An 18,457-nucleotide genomic window follows, 5' to 3' on the forward strand; every position below is an offset into this window, starting at 1 on the left:
TTTGCATGACTCCAGAGATAATATGTGCCGAGTCCGGCTGGTGTGTGGGTTTTGGACAGAAGTCTAGGAGAGAGTAAGAACACAAAACGTGAAATGGCAGACTAGTCTGGCACAAATGGCCGGGGCTTATAAGGAGAGTTGCGTCAAGAAGGAATGCATGGGAAAAGTATTTTGATTGTAGCCTACAACATACAATTCAATAGTTATAGGCCAAAACATGAAGTGGCCCGTTATAGCGCCACCATAAGTCAGATTTTAAATATTTAGGGTGGAGGTTATTTCTTGCACAAAGTCCCATGGCAATCGGACATGGCATTCAAGATTTGTAGCATTTTGTGCATGCACGTCCCGCAAAATATTAAAGCCAATCAAAGCCAATCAGTAGGTAATCTGAAAAAGCTGACAGAAACAAGATGAACATGTGGCCGCCGGCCGGCTGGCCGCAAAGATGATGTGTAGAGATTTGCTTAAGTTTTAACCCAACCAACTAGGGATGCCACTCTCTATCATCTTCTTAGTGACTGTTCTGATTACTTTTTCGACTAATCGAATAATGGAGAAACACATTTTTTTTTCTTTTTTCATTATATTAAGTATTTAGTATACAAGATTGATTAGTTCCATTAACTGCCGCACCCCAAAAACAAACCCAAGTGGCCCATCGGTTTCCAACTAAGCAACGGAACAATTCTCATTTAATTTGTTTCCCCCCCATCTCTTTTTGCACAATGTGACAGTCCAAATCAATTAATGTGATTATCACAGTATTAAATGACCACAGGATGTATCCCAAAATGTGGAAATGAATGGAGCAAACTAATTAGTTTAAGCTCAGTGTAATAGCATGCATACTGGATGAGCACATTTTGCAATCAAAATACAGTAACAGAAGAAAGACCAACATAAAGTACATCAAATGAAACAGTGACTGAACCACGGGCCGGGAACAAAAACACACAAGGGTCTGGTTTCACAGTCCAGTAAAATAAGCATCAGTTAAAGCTCAATAACAAAACTCTACCATTAACAGCATCAACTGGTGTCCTCCTATCCAGTGCTACAGTACCTCCCAGAACTATGCCTAATATTGACTTTTACTACAAAGCACACCGATCAATACTGGGACAAGACAAACAGGTTATAGATTAAACATCAGGAGAGTGAGAGCAGTTTTCAAAAAACAAAAAAGAAAGAAAGCCATGGTCCCCTCATCAGTTGTTCAGCCCTGAACTCATGCATGAAACCAATCTGTCTCCTGAGGCAGCTTAAGGTAGCATCACGTGTCCCACATGTTTGTGAAGCTTGATACGTCAGTCGAGTTTTACAAAGATAAAGCCACATGGGTGTTGAGTGTCAACGTACGGAGTGACAAGACAACCACAACAAGTTGTGGCACTGTGTCCCGTTCTGTCCCTGTTATTCAGGGTGCCACACATGCCGAAAAACAAAGACTCTCGGGATGGGGATCCAGATACAGTAAAATATTAGAACATGTTTACAAAGCATGTGGGCCCACCCGGGGCGCCAGGAAGGCCTATTGGATTAATTAATTAATTCGTTTTAAAATAAATAAATAATATAATAATAATAATAATAATAATAATAATACAATTTTTTTTCTTCTTTCTTTGGCAATAGGGGGCCACAGCCATAAGCTGCTATTTGGGGGTCCATGGCATGGAAAGGTTTGGGAACTCCAATTAGACAACAAAGACTGCATGCCTCTTTGCTGACATGTAAAGGTTGCCATCAAAGGGGCCTGGTCAGTGTTGGTCGGTAATTCAGGATTGTTCAGGATGTTTTAAAGGATGATGAACATTGCGTGGCTAAGCCTCTTCTCTACAACATCAAGAGGCCCGTGACAAATCACTATGTCATCTAGAAAAGGGAATGCCGCAAACATGCAAAGCTGCCAGTCATCTGGTTTTGGTCTGTAATACAGCCTTAAAAGGCAAGGAAATGGGTTTCCCTTTTCAATAAATCAAATGACACAGAAATATCTATGGAGCGAAAGCATCATAAATCACAATTGCCTTTTTGAGCTATGGGAGCCATTGGTTGGGTGAATGTTATCGGAGGCATGGAGTGCCCCAACAGGCTAACGAATGTGGCTTAACCCCCATGTCTGTGAAATGACATCATGAGACCATGGGTCTTGTTATTATACGTTACATCATCCACTGACAATGGGGATAAGATGACACGCCAAATGTTATGTGCTTTTGCTGTGATACCTCTGCATTTGTTGAACAATGACTTGTTAAATGAGACAGAGAAAAATACAGATACAGAGAAAAGTAGCTGCAATCTTATCTATGGCATCTCAGTGTCTGAATAACATTTGAATGAGCATTGCCTTCCTGTGCTGCTCCACGGTTCCAAACAGCCACCGGCTCACTGTGTAACGAAGACAACATTTCGTGTGCAATATATATCTGCCCTGAAAAAGTGAAGCAGAGGACTAAAGAACACACTGTCCTCCTTGTGTGCGGACAAAGCATGTCACGATAACCCTCCTTTTGCAAGACAGCCACTACCAAAATAATCTAACAAATAAAATATCGGAATAATTTATTAGATTTATTCATTGGAGTCCTACTGCTGTAGCGTTATGATGCCATCCTCTGCGTGTCTGTCGCAACGTTGACACATGATTGACAAGTATGCTAACGAGACAGCATAAAGGCATTCACACCCTCTCCTAACAGTGGGCACACACAGTAAAATGTGTCTGTGCCGTCTGTGCTAATTTAACTTACAGGTTCATTTGGTTCCATTTATCCGCTCGTCAAAGTCTTTGGATGTGACTGTGCACCGCACAGCATTTTCAGTAGCAGCTGCCGTCACAACTGCCTTTCAAAGCCTTGAGGCTTGCACGTCATATTGTCCAACAGTTATCACCACTAAATGGATCCCTAATATGTAACAATACCCAATTCTCTGTTTGGCAATACAGGGATATTTCACCCATTTTAAACCTAAATCCCACTGTTCTGATGGGAGAAGATCAATAATAGGCTACAGTGTGCAAGAAAATACCCTACAGTATGTCTTTTGTGTATTTTGCCGTGGAATGTTGGCATCGTGAAACGAAGGTGTCAAATGCGTTGTTAGACAACCACAGGCTACCTGTGTTAATAGAAGCCTCCACTTCAATATATTCAGCCATTATTAGTCCAGCTGTTATTCGCCCTATCGGTGTCAGCATTATAAAGAGCAATATTTCTCAGCCATAATGGTGTTGGTTGTCCAGGTGTACGGTGGTATATCATTGCTCCAAGCTGTAATACAATAAGTGGATGAATCACAACAAGCCCCTTCCCTCTCTGAGGAGGGGGGGGGTACTCCAGCCTATGTATTTTTTGCACCATTATTGTAAGCACGCACCAAAGCTGATCATGACAACAGTTCAGTGATCTGGAGCTGTGAAGGGGGGCGCACGCCTGTGTGCGTGCGTGCATGTTTGGGAAGCGTCACTAGCATGACTGAGAGATCATTTTGATCTATATTTTGAGATTTTGAAATTGATTATCGTTGCTCATGAAGGTTTCAGAAGGTTCCCCTTCCATGACCATCATCATTCCATCATCTCAGAAATGTTTGACATCTGAAATATTTTCTAAATATGAATTTAAGCACATGCTACTTCTGTCACATTTGACTTCAGTCACGCTAGTGACGATTTCTGAAGTCGACTTGTCTGTCATTAAAGTTTAAGTTGAGTCAATTGAGTCATTTGTTGATGTCATCACATGAATTAAAGTAAGCGGGGACCACAAACAAGACTGCTTGTCATGTTTATCCTAGTCTCACGTATCCAGACAACTATTCCACAATCTCTGAATGCTATATACGGTAACAAGAAGACGATCACCCCGTTTCTGTTTTCCTCCCAGAACTTTCCCCAGTGAGGGGTGGGAGAGGCTGGACAGCAGCAGACGGCTGGATTTTGAATTTCTCTAACTATAAACTTTCATGACAGCAGACAGTACAAATATAATTTATGAAAAGCTACTACAGTGAAGTCTGTTCACAGAAGTTGTTGTAGGATATGTGGGGATTATCTGCAAAACCTTACATATACTAACTAATACTAAATTGTTTATAGGGTCAATATAAGTAATATAATAGCCTTTCCACAGGAGTATCTTTTTATATTTTTCCAAAAAGAATACAAACAGCCAATAGCATATTACAAAGGAAAAACGGGCACGCACCGGGGTGAGTCCAGTATTCCTATATACAGTAGAGTCTGGAACTACACCTCCCGAAATCAGAGTAAGGAAGCTGCCATTTCCGTTCACGAAAATATATTTAAAAATATCTTCAGAGCTTATTTTTTCATTTCCTATTCTGCTAAGCAACAAGCAATATAATTATGCTTAGATGATTTGTATTTAGATTAGGAGAAATGTGCGCGACTGTAAAGACGCAACGGAAGTGGGGAGGAGGCTCCACTTGCGTGCGTGCGTACGTGAACTAGATTCACTGTGAGCAGTACAGAGTACATCTACACTTTAATTTGAGATTCTGAGTGAAAAGAAGGAACTAGCTTACAGTACATTTAATGGTAGGCCACCGTCACTCTTAACACTGTGAATAATTGTAAAATCAGACCCGTCTGAAGTGAGTGGTGCTGTACTGTGTGTGTGACGTGTGTGTGTGTGTGTGTGTGTGTGTGTGTGTGTGTGTGTGTGTGTGTGTGTGTGTGTGTGTGTGTGTGTGTGTGTGGCTTCACAGCAGTGACACTTGGTGGTCAACAAACGCTATACCGATATTTCCGTGCACAGACAGACCCAGCCAGCTGCACCACTCAAAAAAAATCAGTTAAGAATAGGTTGCTGCGTCAACCTGATGTTCTTACGTAAGTCCAATGTCCTGGCCTAAATGCATTATACACGCCTCAGTCAGGTGTGCGACAATTCATTGACAGGTCTGGTATCTTTTTCAGCAGTGAAGGATCAGTATGTTTCCACCAACTCTGCATTCACTGACCCCACAACAATCTGCCTCACGAACAGGTTTTTCCTCTAGTACCAGCTCTGCATAGAAAACAAACATAAATAATGTACCATAGGCTCCACATAATAAAATCCTCAATGTTAATTTAACCCAGAGAGATTGTCACTCAGAGATCTGTTTCCATCTGTACACTCTCGGAGTTGCAAATGGATAAATCAACAGCCACCTGCAAGTCAATAGCTCCTTTTTAGAGGACTTATGAAGACACAAATTGCCAAATTGTCTTTGGTCTCTCTTTAATCCGTGTACAGCATAATGCCTAGGGCGGTTATTTGCAGTACGCAAACCACGCAATTGAGTGTGCCCCGAGGAGGGGGGGGGGGGGTGTCACCGACATATGCAGCCGAAAACAGTACTTGCGCACACTCTGCTCGCGCATGTAACTAGGCTACCTGGCTAGTGGCTTGGCTACTTCTATTTTTGAGGGGCGCTATAGCTAGGGCTGTGAATCTTTGGGTGTCCCACGATTCCATTCGATTTCCGATTCTTGGGGTCACGATTCGATTTGTTTTAATTCAAAAGCAATTTTTCCAGATTCAAAACGATTCTCTATTCAAAATGATTCTCGATTCAATGTATAGGATTTCATCATGATCTACAGTACAGTTCTTAAAAAAGCTGATTGTAAAAGGTTTTATCAGCTGAATGATGTGAACACACAAAAGGTAAATCCAAGACAACAACATTTTGTCATAACATGAAACTCAGTTACCAGAACAATACATTCAAGTAAAAATCGCTGTAAAATGAATAAAATTGGTAGGCTTATAGGCTACCTGGTAGTAAAAATGCACACATGCAAAGTATGCAGAACCCCATAATGTATTGCACAGGTTGAACTCAATGACTTGTGTTAGGCACGGAGACTAGAGACACACTCACACTAAAGTTACCTTGTCATGCCTGTTGCCTGTCAATGAGGGTCAGCTGGCTCCTCGTTGACAGACAAACTACAGTAACTCGAAAATGACTGAAGATAATGTTTACTGTGATTAGGGTAAGCTAACATGTCATATCACAAACACCATGTAGTGAAAACTTCTGTAACTGTAACCAGAGAAAGAAATCTAAAAAAGAAAAATCGATTTTTATAAATTAACGGGAATTAAACCGAGGTAGTCCTTATTGGTTCCAAATCCACACTCACCAAGCAACCCAGTTTCACTCTCACCATTGACAACTCCTCGGTTTCCCCCTCGACAGTACCCTATCATTCCACACCCACATCAACACCACCATCCGGTCCGTAATAATAATGTATTATTAATATTATAAGAGCGCCCCTCACTTCATACGGGTGTGATTTTTCCAGTACAAACTAAAAATAAAACAGGTCCAAGCAATACAAAAACATAACCATATACACGATAAGCACAATAAGCCATAGAAACATAGAACGCTGCAGTTGAGAGAAAGAAGACCATACAATTAAGAAATTAGCATTTTGAATAGCTGACCCTAACCTAATCTCAGTAAAACTATGCCCTAAACCTAACCTTAACCCGGACCTCAGTAAAACTACCGTAACCCAAAAAGCCCCACTTTCAACAACACAAAACTGCCTTAGTTTCAGTGAGCTCGTAGCTCATTTTATTTTGACTAAAGTCGGGAGCCCACACACAGCAGTGGATTTTTTTTAGGCATAGTTTTTGTAAGGTTACAGTATATATCCACTTGCATGCGGTCCAACTGAACACAGCTGAGCTCCCTACCCCACTGATGGCCCGGCGGGGTAAAACAAGCTCCCCATCAGCGCCCATCAGGTCCCACGCTCTGTGAGAACGCTAGTCCCAACAGGTCTTCCTCAGCGTTGTCAAGAAAACAGGAAGTGAGGTATAAATAGTGTATTAAGCAATCAAATCCAAATGAATACAGGTGCCTACTGTCATCACCTTGAAAGCCAACAATAAAGACTCAGTATTATTCATAGGGTACCAATGCTATACAGTATGTAAAGTCACTTGTTTGTGAGCCGCACACCTGGCTCTGGAGTGTTGCAGTGTTCTGCTTCGCAGTGCTTTCTCTTAGTTATAATAAGAAATGGAAACAGACCCGGACTGCTGGCGTAGCAGCCCGGGCACATAGGCAGGGTTCGAATCCCGATCCGGACTGTCTTTGTAGTATAGCTTACTGTCTGCAGCTCATTATTACGCCCTTTTGCGGGAAAACAAAACAAAACGAATAGAATGGCAGCCCCCAGATTGTTAAATCCGCCACTGCATAATGCATGTCTACAAATTCCTATAACAAAACAATAGCTGCCTCAGTCATATAATCCCGCCAAAAGAGTCAGACACTATGGTATATATACTCTATAGCTGTGCATAGTGCATACTTCTCTGTGGAAATACACACACACACACACACACACACACACACACACACACAAAAAAGGAATATATATATAGTAAACAAATTCTAGTGTGTGTGTGTGTGTGTGTGTGTGTGTGTGTGTGTGTGTACACGCACAAATGTGTCTGTTCATATGTGGGGGCTCTATGGGCATCAGCAGCACACAGTTACCGGTATGTTTGTGTCCTAGACTCCTAGCCATAGCATAGCCAGAGTACGTGGCCCAGGAAGGGAAGCCATAACTCAGGTACTGAGATCAAGTAGATGAGCGGAAGAAAGCACTATAAGTTTATATTAAAGCTCCAACAATATGCACGACAGGAGTCAAATCTTCCCAATAGAGTACATCTTTTTTGAACGTCGCCATTTTGGAAGCCAATTGTAGCCAATGGGAATGGAATATGAAAATTCTGACAGACCATCATCATGGTGACGCTATAACAGAATCTGTAGGAGGCCTCATGGTGACGTTATAACAGAATCTGTAGGAGGCCTCATGGTGACGCTATAACAGAATCTGTAGGAGGCCTCATGGTGACGCTATAACAGAATCTGTAGGAGGCCTCATGGTGACGCTATAACAGAATCTGTAGGAGGCCTCATGGTGACGCTATAACAGGCTCATTGGAAACGAGGTTCTTCCTCAGACTACTGAAAGTGTGCGATTGGTCCAGCGGTGCCCGAGATCAACTGTCGACAGACAGACAGACAGACAGGTTTGGACTAAATCTGTAGTAGTAATATATAAATCAGTTCCATGGCGGTGCTTATAATAAGAGGCCAATGTTAACCTTCAAAAGACAGAACAGTTAGCATGTTAAAAGGTTGGGGTGGAGGTTCTTCTATGCAAGAGAGACAGAGAACAGAGCAACAGCCCCTGTAAAGCTGGGTGCGTCAGCCCCGTGCTATTTCACGCCCTTGTGTGTGGTGATGCCACTCGTCACCACCATAACCTCCGTCGTCCACCCCTCTCTGCTTCATCATGGAAGTCTCTCTCACAAAGATGCCTTTTGTCCCCTGCCTGCCATCATCAGACTTGCATCTTCTCAGCCCTCGTCCTCTCAAAAAAAAAGAGGAGGGCGGTACAGAAGAAAAAAAAGAAGAAAACAGTTTTTCCCATATCGCATATTCTGGCCCTGCGGCGCCAAGGGCCACTGTGTGAGTGCGTGCATGCATGTGATAAAGAGTGTGTGGCAGTTTGAATGGGATCTAACTTATCACAAAGCCCCTATTGGCTCAGAGCCAGACTGATATATGCCTATTCTTAGACGAGATTGACAAATTGTGTCTTGAAGAAAGATACTGTTACGGCCCTATGTGGCCTCATAGTGTGTGTTCACCCTCTTGAGTGTTACCTGCTATCTATTACGCCATGGGTGTGTTGGCACGCTTTCCCCTAAATTGCTATTTGGGTCACACACATTTGGGAAGGCGCATAGTGGAGTTTAAAAGCACCTGTAAGCCGTATGCCAAATTAGTTTGCAGCACAAGTGAGACTTCAAGGCAAACAAGTAAACAACGCATCACTCTTCCATGGGCTATGAGCATAGACCGTAAGGCTATGAAGCAATATAGCACTGGGCACAACGGGCAACGGATAAGGGATCTGGGCAAGGGCAATGGCATGTGATTGGTTTCATTATTGTAACGCCCAAACCACACCTATGCATAATGCAACAGTTAGCAGAGGTGTTTTAGGGATTTAGACCTAAGGTGACCAAAATAGCCACTTTAGTGCGGGAACGCCCCTTCCCCAATGCTAAATAGTAATGCAAATAGTGTCTTTAGGATGCTCGAACGAAAATAGAGCCCTTTGTTTGTAGCTAGCATTTCAACTCTGTGTTCCAAGCCTTATGCTGCCGAGTGCTTAATAAGGTAACTTTAATACCGAGTGTTTAAAGTAAAGACTAAGGGAAGCTTGGTAGGGGTGTGCTGCCATTTCTTTTAATCCATTGTTTTGACTTTGTTTATGTTTAGTTAGGGAGCTTAGATTGTCATTTTTGTTTGGAGTGCTGTAGCTTAACTCTTTTCCTTTTCAGGTAGGGTGGAGTTTTGTTTGTTTAGTGGTGTAACCACTCCAAGGAACAATGTCCCTATGTCTATCCCTGTGTCTGTATGTCCCTAGCCTCGGTTCCAGGCTTACTTATCTGCGAAAAGAAAAGCCTGGTCACAACGTAAGGCAGAGAAGCTATCGGCGGATGTATCCTCCGGAAAATCTGGCAGATGTATTTCCCCCGGATACGATATTTTCCCGATCAATCACAACACTTACTTCCGCTAAAATCCTGCAAATTCCTCCCAAACAAATGACAGTCTTTACAGAGTAGGTCTTGCCCAGGGTGGTATGTCCCTATGTTTAGGTTACCAACAGGGGGCACTGTTGCACCACTCACTTCAGACAGGTCTGATTTTTGTTTTGGCCTGTGGGCCTCCCCGACGATATAGGCTTTCCCTATTTGTATTGACAGTGATATCAATTTCTGTAACATCAACTTTTTTGGTTACCTGTCTAAGACTGTCTATGTGTTACTCCTTAATCCTCTAGACTCCATATAAGGTTGTAACAGATACACACAGAGACAATACTATACTTCCTCCAGATCCTATGAACTGAGCATCATCTAACGAGCACAGTGATGAGTATAATGTAGAACAGTTACACAGTATCCTAGTGTAAAACGGATTCTTTCCTGAGCAGAACTTTTACAAGAGTATTTCCTTAAACTGCAAGAGTGCATGCAGCTCAGCTCAGGCTGGTGAGTCGTGACCGATCACCGCTTGCTCAGGGGACTGATACATATTACAATGGTTGGGGAAGAAGTGGAAGTCCAAAACAGCATAGATGAAAACCAGCCAGGCCCACAGCTCTGCCCACAGAGTACAACAGGGGCACAAGGTACTGGGCCTAATGTTCCTAAAGCCAGCATGTCTAGGACACGGGTACTTAACACATAAGTTCACCGGACCGCTAGTGTTATGTCAATATTGGCTCACTCAGAGTGGCTCCATCATTATCATCATCTGGTGGCTTTAAAGGCAATACAAAAACAATAACTTTCGTCTGCTGAAACATAATCTGTGACAGAGTAAATATAATTGAGCCACCTCAGAATATAGGAAGTCCATACACATTTTTGAAGGGTGCTAGGCTAGCCCCTCCTATGCCAAACTTGGTCTGTTTGTGTTAACACAAACAGATGATTTGATTGGCTAAGCAAAGTACATATTGAGGATAAAAGTGAAGGCAGAAATGTGAAGACGCCAGAAGTGATTGGCCGGAATGACATTTGTGATTATTTGATTGGCTGAGCATGGAATGTGATGTATGATGTTGTATGATGATAAGAGCACCCCTCACTTCACACGAGTGTGATTTTTATATATGCCAAAAAAAAATATTGTTCATTTTTATTTTTTAACAATGCAGGGGAAATTTCATCCCAAGCACCTCAGAGCCATTGCTGGTATACGTTTAACATTGTGACCACAACACTAAATAGCCGTTAGTTATTGTATATAAACTAGTAATATTAGTCAAGTATATTGTGTATTGTGCAAATCAGCAAATGACTTGTGTGTGCATGTTTATGAGTCGTATATATATATTTTTTAAATGAATCCGAATCATCCCTGTACAGTGTACACTCTCTCTCCATCTATGGTAAAGAAATTATCATCTTGTTTTTGTGTTGTTCAGTCCATTGCGCAAGCCCAGAATCCCCACCCCACCCCTTTTCACCTCGCAACAATAGTCTCCTTGTTTTAAGGAATCGAGGCCTGAATGGCACTGTGTTACATTATCATGATATTCGTTCATCATAATACGGCTTAACAGGCTCATTCAACCCAGATGGCCTCAGACAACAAACCCCAGCAGGGCTGCCTGCTCGAGCTGCCCTACAGCACAAAACATAGCCTCATTAAAAATCTAATTTGAAAAGCTGCCAAGATGTACAGTGCCATACCATACTTTTAGTACAGCACCTTTAGCCTATAGTGGTTGATGATGAGTATGTACCATGTTTGTTCTATACTACTGAATGCAAAGTAAAAGTACGGCAATTCTGACTGTGAATGTACAGTAGTCATATAGAGAAATGGGGCCCAAATCTTATAATAGGGGACCTGGTGGAGTGGGTGCCAGATCGGTTTCTGTTGAAAGTGCAAGTTCCCTTAAACTTTATGATGTGAATTTGCAATATACATATTGTTAGGGATGCACCGAAAGGGAGATTCTTGGCCGAAACCGAATATCCGAATATGATTAATATTATATATCTTTTTTCCTACCATTGCTGTCATGGCCGTACCTTACAGCTACCTGATTTATGGCAAAATAAATGGTTATGGCAAAACTTAACTTAAATAATAATCACTATTATGGGTCCATAAAACATTTATTCAGCTCTTTTTAATTAATTAATTAATTGCATACACTATTCGGTGATATATTTTCTGCCTATTTGGGCTGAAACCGAATAGGCCGAAAATGCATTTTTAGACGTTTTCTGCCGAATATTTTCTGTGGCCGAATATTCGGTGCATCACTACATATTTTATATTGAATGTAACAATGACTGCGCAGTAGTAAAATCACACCTGTGTGAAGTGAGAGGCGCTCTTATCATCATACATCAATCATGTCCAGCTTTTAATGTTTGTGTTTACACTATAACGTAAAACTGTCCATTCATTATCAATGGCATTTAATGTGCAAGGACAAAGTTTGTGTTTACACACTGAAAGCTGGACATAGGACGGGCTAGCGCCCCTCAAAAAAAGATCTACACTTCATAACAATGTTGGTGTAACTAAAAGAGGGGCACTTATCATACATCATCTCATTCCGGCCAATCAGAATTTGCTTCCTCACCTTCGTCTTCAATGTTTGTGTTTACGTAATGTTTGTATGTTTACACAAACACTCAAAACTGGCCATTCATTTTCAATGGCATTTAATGTTTGTGTTTACAGTACACACGCCCTCAAAGCTGGACATAGGGGGGGGGGATAGCACCCCTCAAAAATAGAAAAGAAAAAAGGTTTCACACACTTCACTTTTACTTACAGTAGGGAGAAGTCTGGTCAGCCAACGGCAGACCCCGTTTTCTGACAGAAAGGGGGTCTTTTTTAAGGGGTGCTAGCCCCTTCTATAAACAGCTTTTGTCCCCACATGTCTCAAGATTTGCCATTGACAATGAAGAGAGAAATGGCGTAAGAATTCCGCTAAATATGACATAAATGAAACATCAAAACATTAAACGCCATTGACATTGAAGGGAACATTGACGTCATATGTAAGCGAGCAAATCAGCTAACCAATCACAGGCTACAGGCATTCTGATTCTGAGTATGATGTACGATGATGTACGCATGCATGATGATGTACCCTTGTACGATGATAAGAGCGCCCCTCACTTCACACAGGTGTGATTTTTTATGACAGAAAGGTTGGAACAGCGTCCTCAGCTTAGTGGGTGAGGATGGGGTTGCGTAGCCATATACTTTTTTTTGCCTGGACTACATTTGCACCCACCACTACTGACGACCATAAAGACGACTTTAGTGGCTACTTTAGTGACGACCTAGTCATGATTGGCTGCCTCCTAGCGACCTTATAAGTTATAAATGCACGTAGAAGCATGCACTGTGATTGGTTTGCTAATGAGAGAATAGACATACAGTACAGAGCCCTCTGTGTTCATTTAAATGTAACCAAATTGACCTGTAGCACTCCACATAAGAAACCTAATTATTTGGATGGAAACGTTAAGGACATCCGCTCACTCATTTATACAATACATGGACTGATAGCTTACCTGTTTGAAGAGAAACTTGTCTTCTTGGTTAAGCTGCCATGAAGTGACTAGATGTATGGTGGAGAGCACGGTTCCACTCAGCACTGCAGCTCTCATCCTGACAGGTAGCAGTGTGTAGATGATATAAATGAAGAAAACAGTCCACCATATCCCCTCTGAGGCACTACGAGGGGCCACCATCAGTACCCCGAACACCTGAACCACAATCAGCACGACGATCACCAGGTAGCTGACAATCCACATGTAGTCCTGGTGGAAGCCATTACGGTTGCACACTGCCATCATGGACAAGAACAGGGCCATGGCCACAGAGAGCACGGAGGCATAGGCCTCATCGGGGGTGGCGTGGATGCAGTGGAACGTCAGCATGACGCCACACACCAGCACCAGCACCCCCATCAGCATTGTCAGGGAGCTCTGGTTGAGTCTGAAAAAGTAACGCTGGTACAGGCGCTCTAGCTTAGCTGAATGGAACTTTTTAGATTGGAACACCCAGACCAACTGTGCCCAACAGTCGGCAGCTGTCACAGCCTTGCTTCTCCCCGTCCCATCCTCTTCCCCTCCTTCCTCTTCTTTTCTGCCCTTCACATCGCCATCGTCAAATCCGAGAGCCACAGACTTCAGGTCCCCGCCGCCTCCCGACCGCTTCCCATAGTGGTCCTCTTGCCAGCCGCAACGCATACCGAAGTTGCCCCCGCCGCTGGTGCCCGCTCCACAGTGGTAGTGCTGGGATGGGGCGGGAGGGGGCTCGAGGTCCTCAGGGTCCCGCAGGCAGCTCATGTAGTGTGGGTTGCACAGTGAGGAGCTGTCCTTCCTCTTCTTGCCATTACGCTCGCCCCATGCCGTCTTTCGATCGTCCACTCTGGCCCCAAAGAAGCCTCTGGCCCACGACATCCTACTGAAACAAAAAAAGAAAGTTTCAACATTTCATGATCAGTCGACTCCAAGTGAGAATATTCTAAGAAGTTAGAATTAAATGCACATGAACCCTAGTGTCATTATTCTGGGACAAAGATTCGGCTAACACATTTGGTGTGTAGAGGGGGAAAAGGAGGACCTCTGTGTGTGAAGTGTATGGTTAATTATATTTGAGCTACTGTCTCACCTGTGTGGGCTTCTTTATGTGTCGTGACACTGCATTCCTTGGTCAGGCCGCTCATTTATCCCTGCAAGATGGAGGTGTGTCAGGGTTTGAGCCACCCACCTATGCAAAAAAGCCACAATGTTGTCACTTGCTACAGTAACTCTATAGCGCAGCTGTCTTTCTGGGAATAGAACAATGCATATGATGTTGTTGCGTTGGGATCGCCAGAGGGGAAATGGATAATAGAACAATGCATGTGATGTTGATGTGTTGTCTTTGCCATGGGGGAAAGTGGATAATAAAAGTCACATGACAGTGTTTTGAAATGCTCCCTTTTTGTATGGATCAGCTGAGGACTTGGGGTAGGATGGGTAATGTGTGTGTGCGTGTTTATGCGAGTGTCTTTGTGTGAAAAAGAGGGAGAGAGAGTAAAATAATTTGGCAATCAACAAATGTATCTAATTATCTTCTGTAAATGTATTGTGTGATACTGTTACCCACTCCCTACTGTTATCCACTCCCACCTCTATCCGCACCAGTCTTCCACAGTGTTTCCACAGGAATGACTGTCGGCTTTGTTTGCAAAATGCTGTGTGACACAGCAACAACTGGGCCAATTATTGCCTCATGCCGTGCGTTAAAAAGACCAGTCCATGAAGTTGAACACAGTACTATCCCATTACGATAAACTATTCACTAATTGCTGTATTCTGAACACTTTCTCTCTGGACTCTAGTATTGGTGGATGGTAAGTAAGCCTTGCCATACATGAGGCCCATAGGGCTGTAGCTTGAGGCAGCTTGATGTACAAGTACACCGGAGAATGTTGCAGGGGCCCCCAATCCAACCCTTGATGCTGAGTGTCAAGCAGGGAGGCACTCTGTCCCATTTTTCAGAGTTTTTGGTATGACCCAGCCAGGGATCGAACCCCGACCTCCCAGTCTCAGGGCGGACAACCTAACCACAAGGCCGACATGACACTAGTATGTTGCAGGGACCCCCAATCCAACCTGTGATGCTGAGTGTCAAGCAGGGAGGCACTGTCCCATTTTTCAGAGTTTTTGGTATGACCCAGCCAGGGATCGAACCCCGACCTCCCAGTCTCAGGACAACCTAACCGCAAGGCCACTGAGCTGGTGGATGGTGCTCAGCTGTATTACTACAAATCTGTCCATAAGATCGGTCTTGAGTGGGCAGAATTGGGTGTGCTCTATTTGACAACAAAGGCCTACTGAGTGAGCACCATCAGAGATCAAGAGCTCTCCATTCCAGATTAAATTGTCCATGCTTCCCCCATTAGCTTTCATGAGTCACTGGCTAGCTTCTGGCAGCACATGTCAAGGACACTGCTAACCTCTAAACTTAATAAGCAAATCTCTGCCAGGTCCACTGAGCAGAGACAAACAGCAGGAGGATGGCAAATGTACAGTACCTTGCTTATAATCAACAGCAGCATCTATTAACCACTTAATCCCTATAGCTATTTTTGCAGATTTTGAACCAATTCTAACTTTTTCCCCTTTTTTAAGATATATTTTTGGCATTTTCATGCTTTAGGCCTATTCAAGTACCGTTTACACTTACAGTGAGAGAGATACGGGAAACGAGTGATGGGGAAGGAGCAAAGAGCCTCAGGTCAGATTTGAACCTGGGCTGGCTGTGCATGGACTGAGTCTTAATGGTACTGTATGTGCTCTGCCAGGTGAGCCACCAGGCAACCTAAAGGAGAAGTATACAAATGCCTTTATTTTGTATTTTCCCAAAATAGAGATGCCAGGGTTAATGTGGTTTATAAGAGCAGCAACTAACACAGTAAAACCTATATGTGACTTACTGTAAATATAAAGCATTGTTCAATCAATTCACTGTCAATGATAACTATGTATAGGCCCAACTAGGGAAATTTACCTAACCCTAATTTACAAAAGCCCATAATCCCCAATAGCAGCCTGCACTGGGTGCTAACTGAGCCAAACCCAATCATAATGAGCCTGTGTATGACACTCAGCAATGGTATTTTTAGAACATCAAAAGCAGTCACTCTCTAGAATAACCCGTGCATGCAAATATATATCACATGCTTTCAGTGGACTGAGAGGTCATCCGAAGTGCTGTCCCTATGTTTTCTGTGAGGATGATGAGCATAGTAGGCTACTGTACGTAATGCACTACGCTCTCACCTCTGGTGCATTTACAACAGCTCATGAAGCAGCATGCGGTTATGTAATAAAAACTGTGCATGCATGCATCTTGGTATGCGAATGACATCTGAATATAACAACAGTCAAGTCTGTCGCCGATTTTAGTCGATTACCATACACAGACTCTCTCTGTATGTTCATCACAACAGTGTATAGCCTAGGCTATAGTAGCATACTGTCTACTGTGTGACACTGCACACTACAGCAGCATCTCTATCACTGTTCTATCACCAGCCGCGATTTTGACAGATATGTTAGCAGCAATGAAATTACACACGTGTAGCCTATGTAAGCCCATGGTTGCAGGCATCCGAACGCATGTTACATAACGGGACGCTCCGCGCAGGCAACCATGTCAACTGCTGCTATATCAGTGCTGAACTGTAGCATTTCTAACATACCACGTATGGAGACGTTGTGCGACTAGAAGTTCCACAGAGAAAGACAATATAGCCTAGCCTATACAGCAAAGCTGTGTTGGACGCAAAACGAATAGTTTGTTGTTCGTAAGACGGCGCAGCGTATCAGAAATAGTCGATCTACAGGCTTGCTTTGGCCTCTTTACTAGTTGAACATCTGCAGCAACGTATGATTCTGATTGCCCCTAAATAATTTGCTCGAGTCCTCTCTGGACAATGCTGCCTCGTCGTCTTGACCCTGCTCATTTGCAAGGGATGTGCTGCCCAGCACACATCTCCACTGGAAAATGCGTAGGCTACTGTAGTGACATTATAAACTCAACAGTATAGAACAGCATAAAGAAACAACACATGAACCCCTATGCTGAGGCGAAATAGAAGATTGTAAATTGTACAAGACCGGCTATTTTCAGAGATTGAATGTAGACTAGAGATAGGGGGCGTGCCTAGCACAAAGCCCTGTGGGACCCCTGTCAATTATGTAGGCATTAGGGTTCAAGTGACTATAACATGTGTATATATTAGCACGTCACATTTCTAAGCAACAAACCTATTTGGGTTTGATGGTGATAATGACAGTGGAGTAGCCTAGCCTGCATGCCACGGTGGTAAACGGGTCGAACAGCTGATTGTCTTGTTACCAATAGCAACATGATTTACTGCCAGTGTAGATTCACATCACATATACCTGCATTTTAAAGGTTTCACTAACGCACTACAGTCCCGCAGGAGCAGCTATAGGACACTTGCAGTTGCAAAGACAATGAATGCAGCGGAAAATATTCACTGTGGAAACACTGTAGCAAGTCAGTCAGCTGTAGCAAGAATATTATGATGTTGGACTCCAGCGTTCATCTCAGGTTTTAGCCGACTTGCTACAAGATAATTAACATTCACAACTGAACATTTTGTCATCAGCGGAAAAGCTTGGGAGAGCTCGCGTCTACTTACCATGGACACCCTTGTGTACAGGAATGAATAACACTGCAGTGGTGCACAAATTGTACGTCGCCGCCGACAAGACGCGAACGCCGGTCGTATTTGTTGTTCTTGAGGGAAAGGAAGAAAGCTGCACATTTGTCCGAACAACCTTCGTGTTCTACCAGTGGTGTTTCTACTGGGTCGACCTCCCTCCCTCTGGTTCACTCACTCACACACACACACACAAACACACACACACACACACTCTCTCTCTCTCTCTCGCGCTCTCGCTCTCACACACACACACAAACACACAAACGCTGCATTCCCGTTTGTGAACTGAGGAGTCCCCCTAGAGGTAGCCTGGTATGGTAGCTCGCGTGCACGTGGTGTGCGTATGCGCTAACTTGCTTGCTTGCCGTGTTTCTGTGTCCGCGCGTGCACGCCAGTGCGTGCGCCTGTCTGTAGTCTGTGTGAGTGTGAGTCTATCTGCCTGAGAACATAGTTGTTGGATAGTCGAGATATCTTCAGATATGGTCAGTAGCCTACTCCATATAGGAGGACATTTATTACACAATCACATTGGATTCTTCCACTCTTTAAATGGCACACAGAGATAGACTGACAGCCGGAAAGTTC

The 18,457-nt window shown here is 43.3% G+C and overlaps 1 protein-coding gene across 8 annotated transcripts in view; it reads right to left on the reverse strand.

The window, feature by feature from the left end:
- LOC308316026 (adenylate cyclase type 6-like) overlaps window positions 1-18,064 on the reverse strand; it is a 58,162-nt gene extending 40,098 nt beyond the window's left edge. Inside the window, exons 1-3 of one of the 8 annotated variants that reach the window (XM_080764355.1) lie at window positions 17,849-18,064; window positions 14,299-14,359; window positions 13,194-14,088 (exon numbers count right to left, since the gene is read on the reverse strand). In XM_080764355.1, coding sequence (XP_080620481.1) covers window positions 13,194-14,087 — 894 coding nt within the window. In that variant the 5' untranslated portion in view covers window position 14,088; window positions 14,299-14,359; window positions 17,849-18,064. Of the gene's footprint in view, window positions 1-13,193; window positions 14,092-14,298; window positions 14,398-15,861; window positions 15,923-17,848 lie in introns of those variants that run through there. The other 7 variants (XM_080764352.1, XM_080764353.1, XM_080764350.1 and 4 more) reach the window with 7 other exon arrangements.
- Window positions 18,065-18,457: the final 393 nt, after the last annotated feature.

This window comes from Protomyctophum bolini (assembly GCF_963924005.1).
Source record: "Protomyctophum bolini genome assembly, chromosome: 5".
NCBI lineage: Eukaryota > Metazoa > Chordata > Actinopteri > Myctophiformes > Myctophidae > Protomyctophum > Protomyctophum bolini.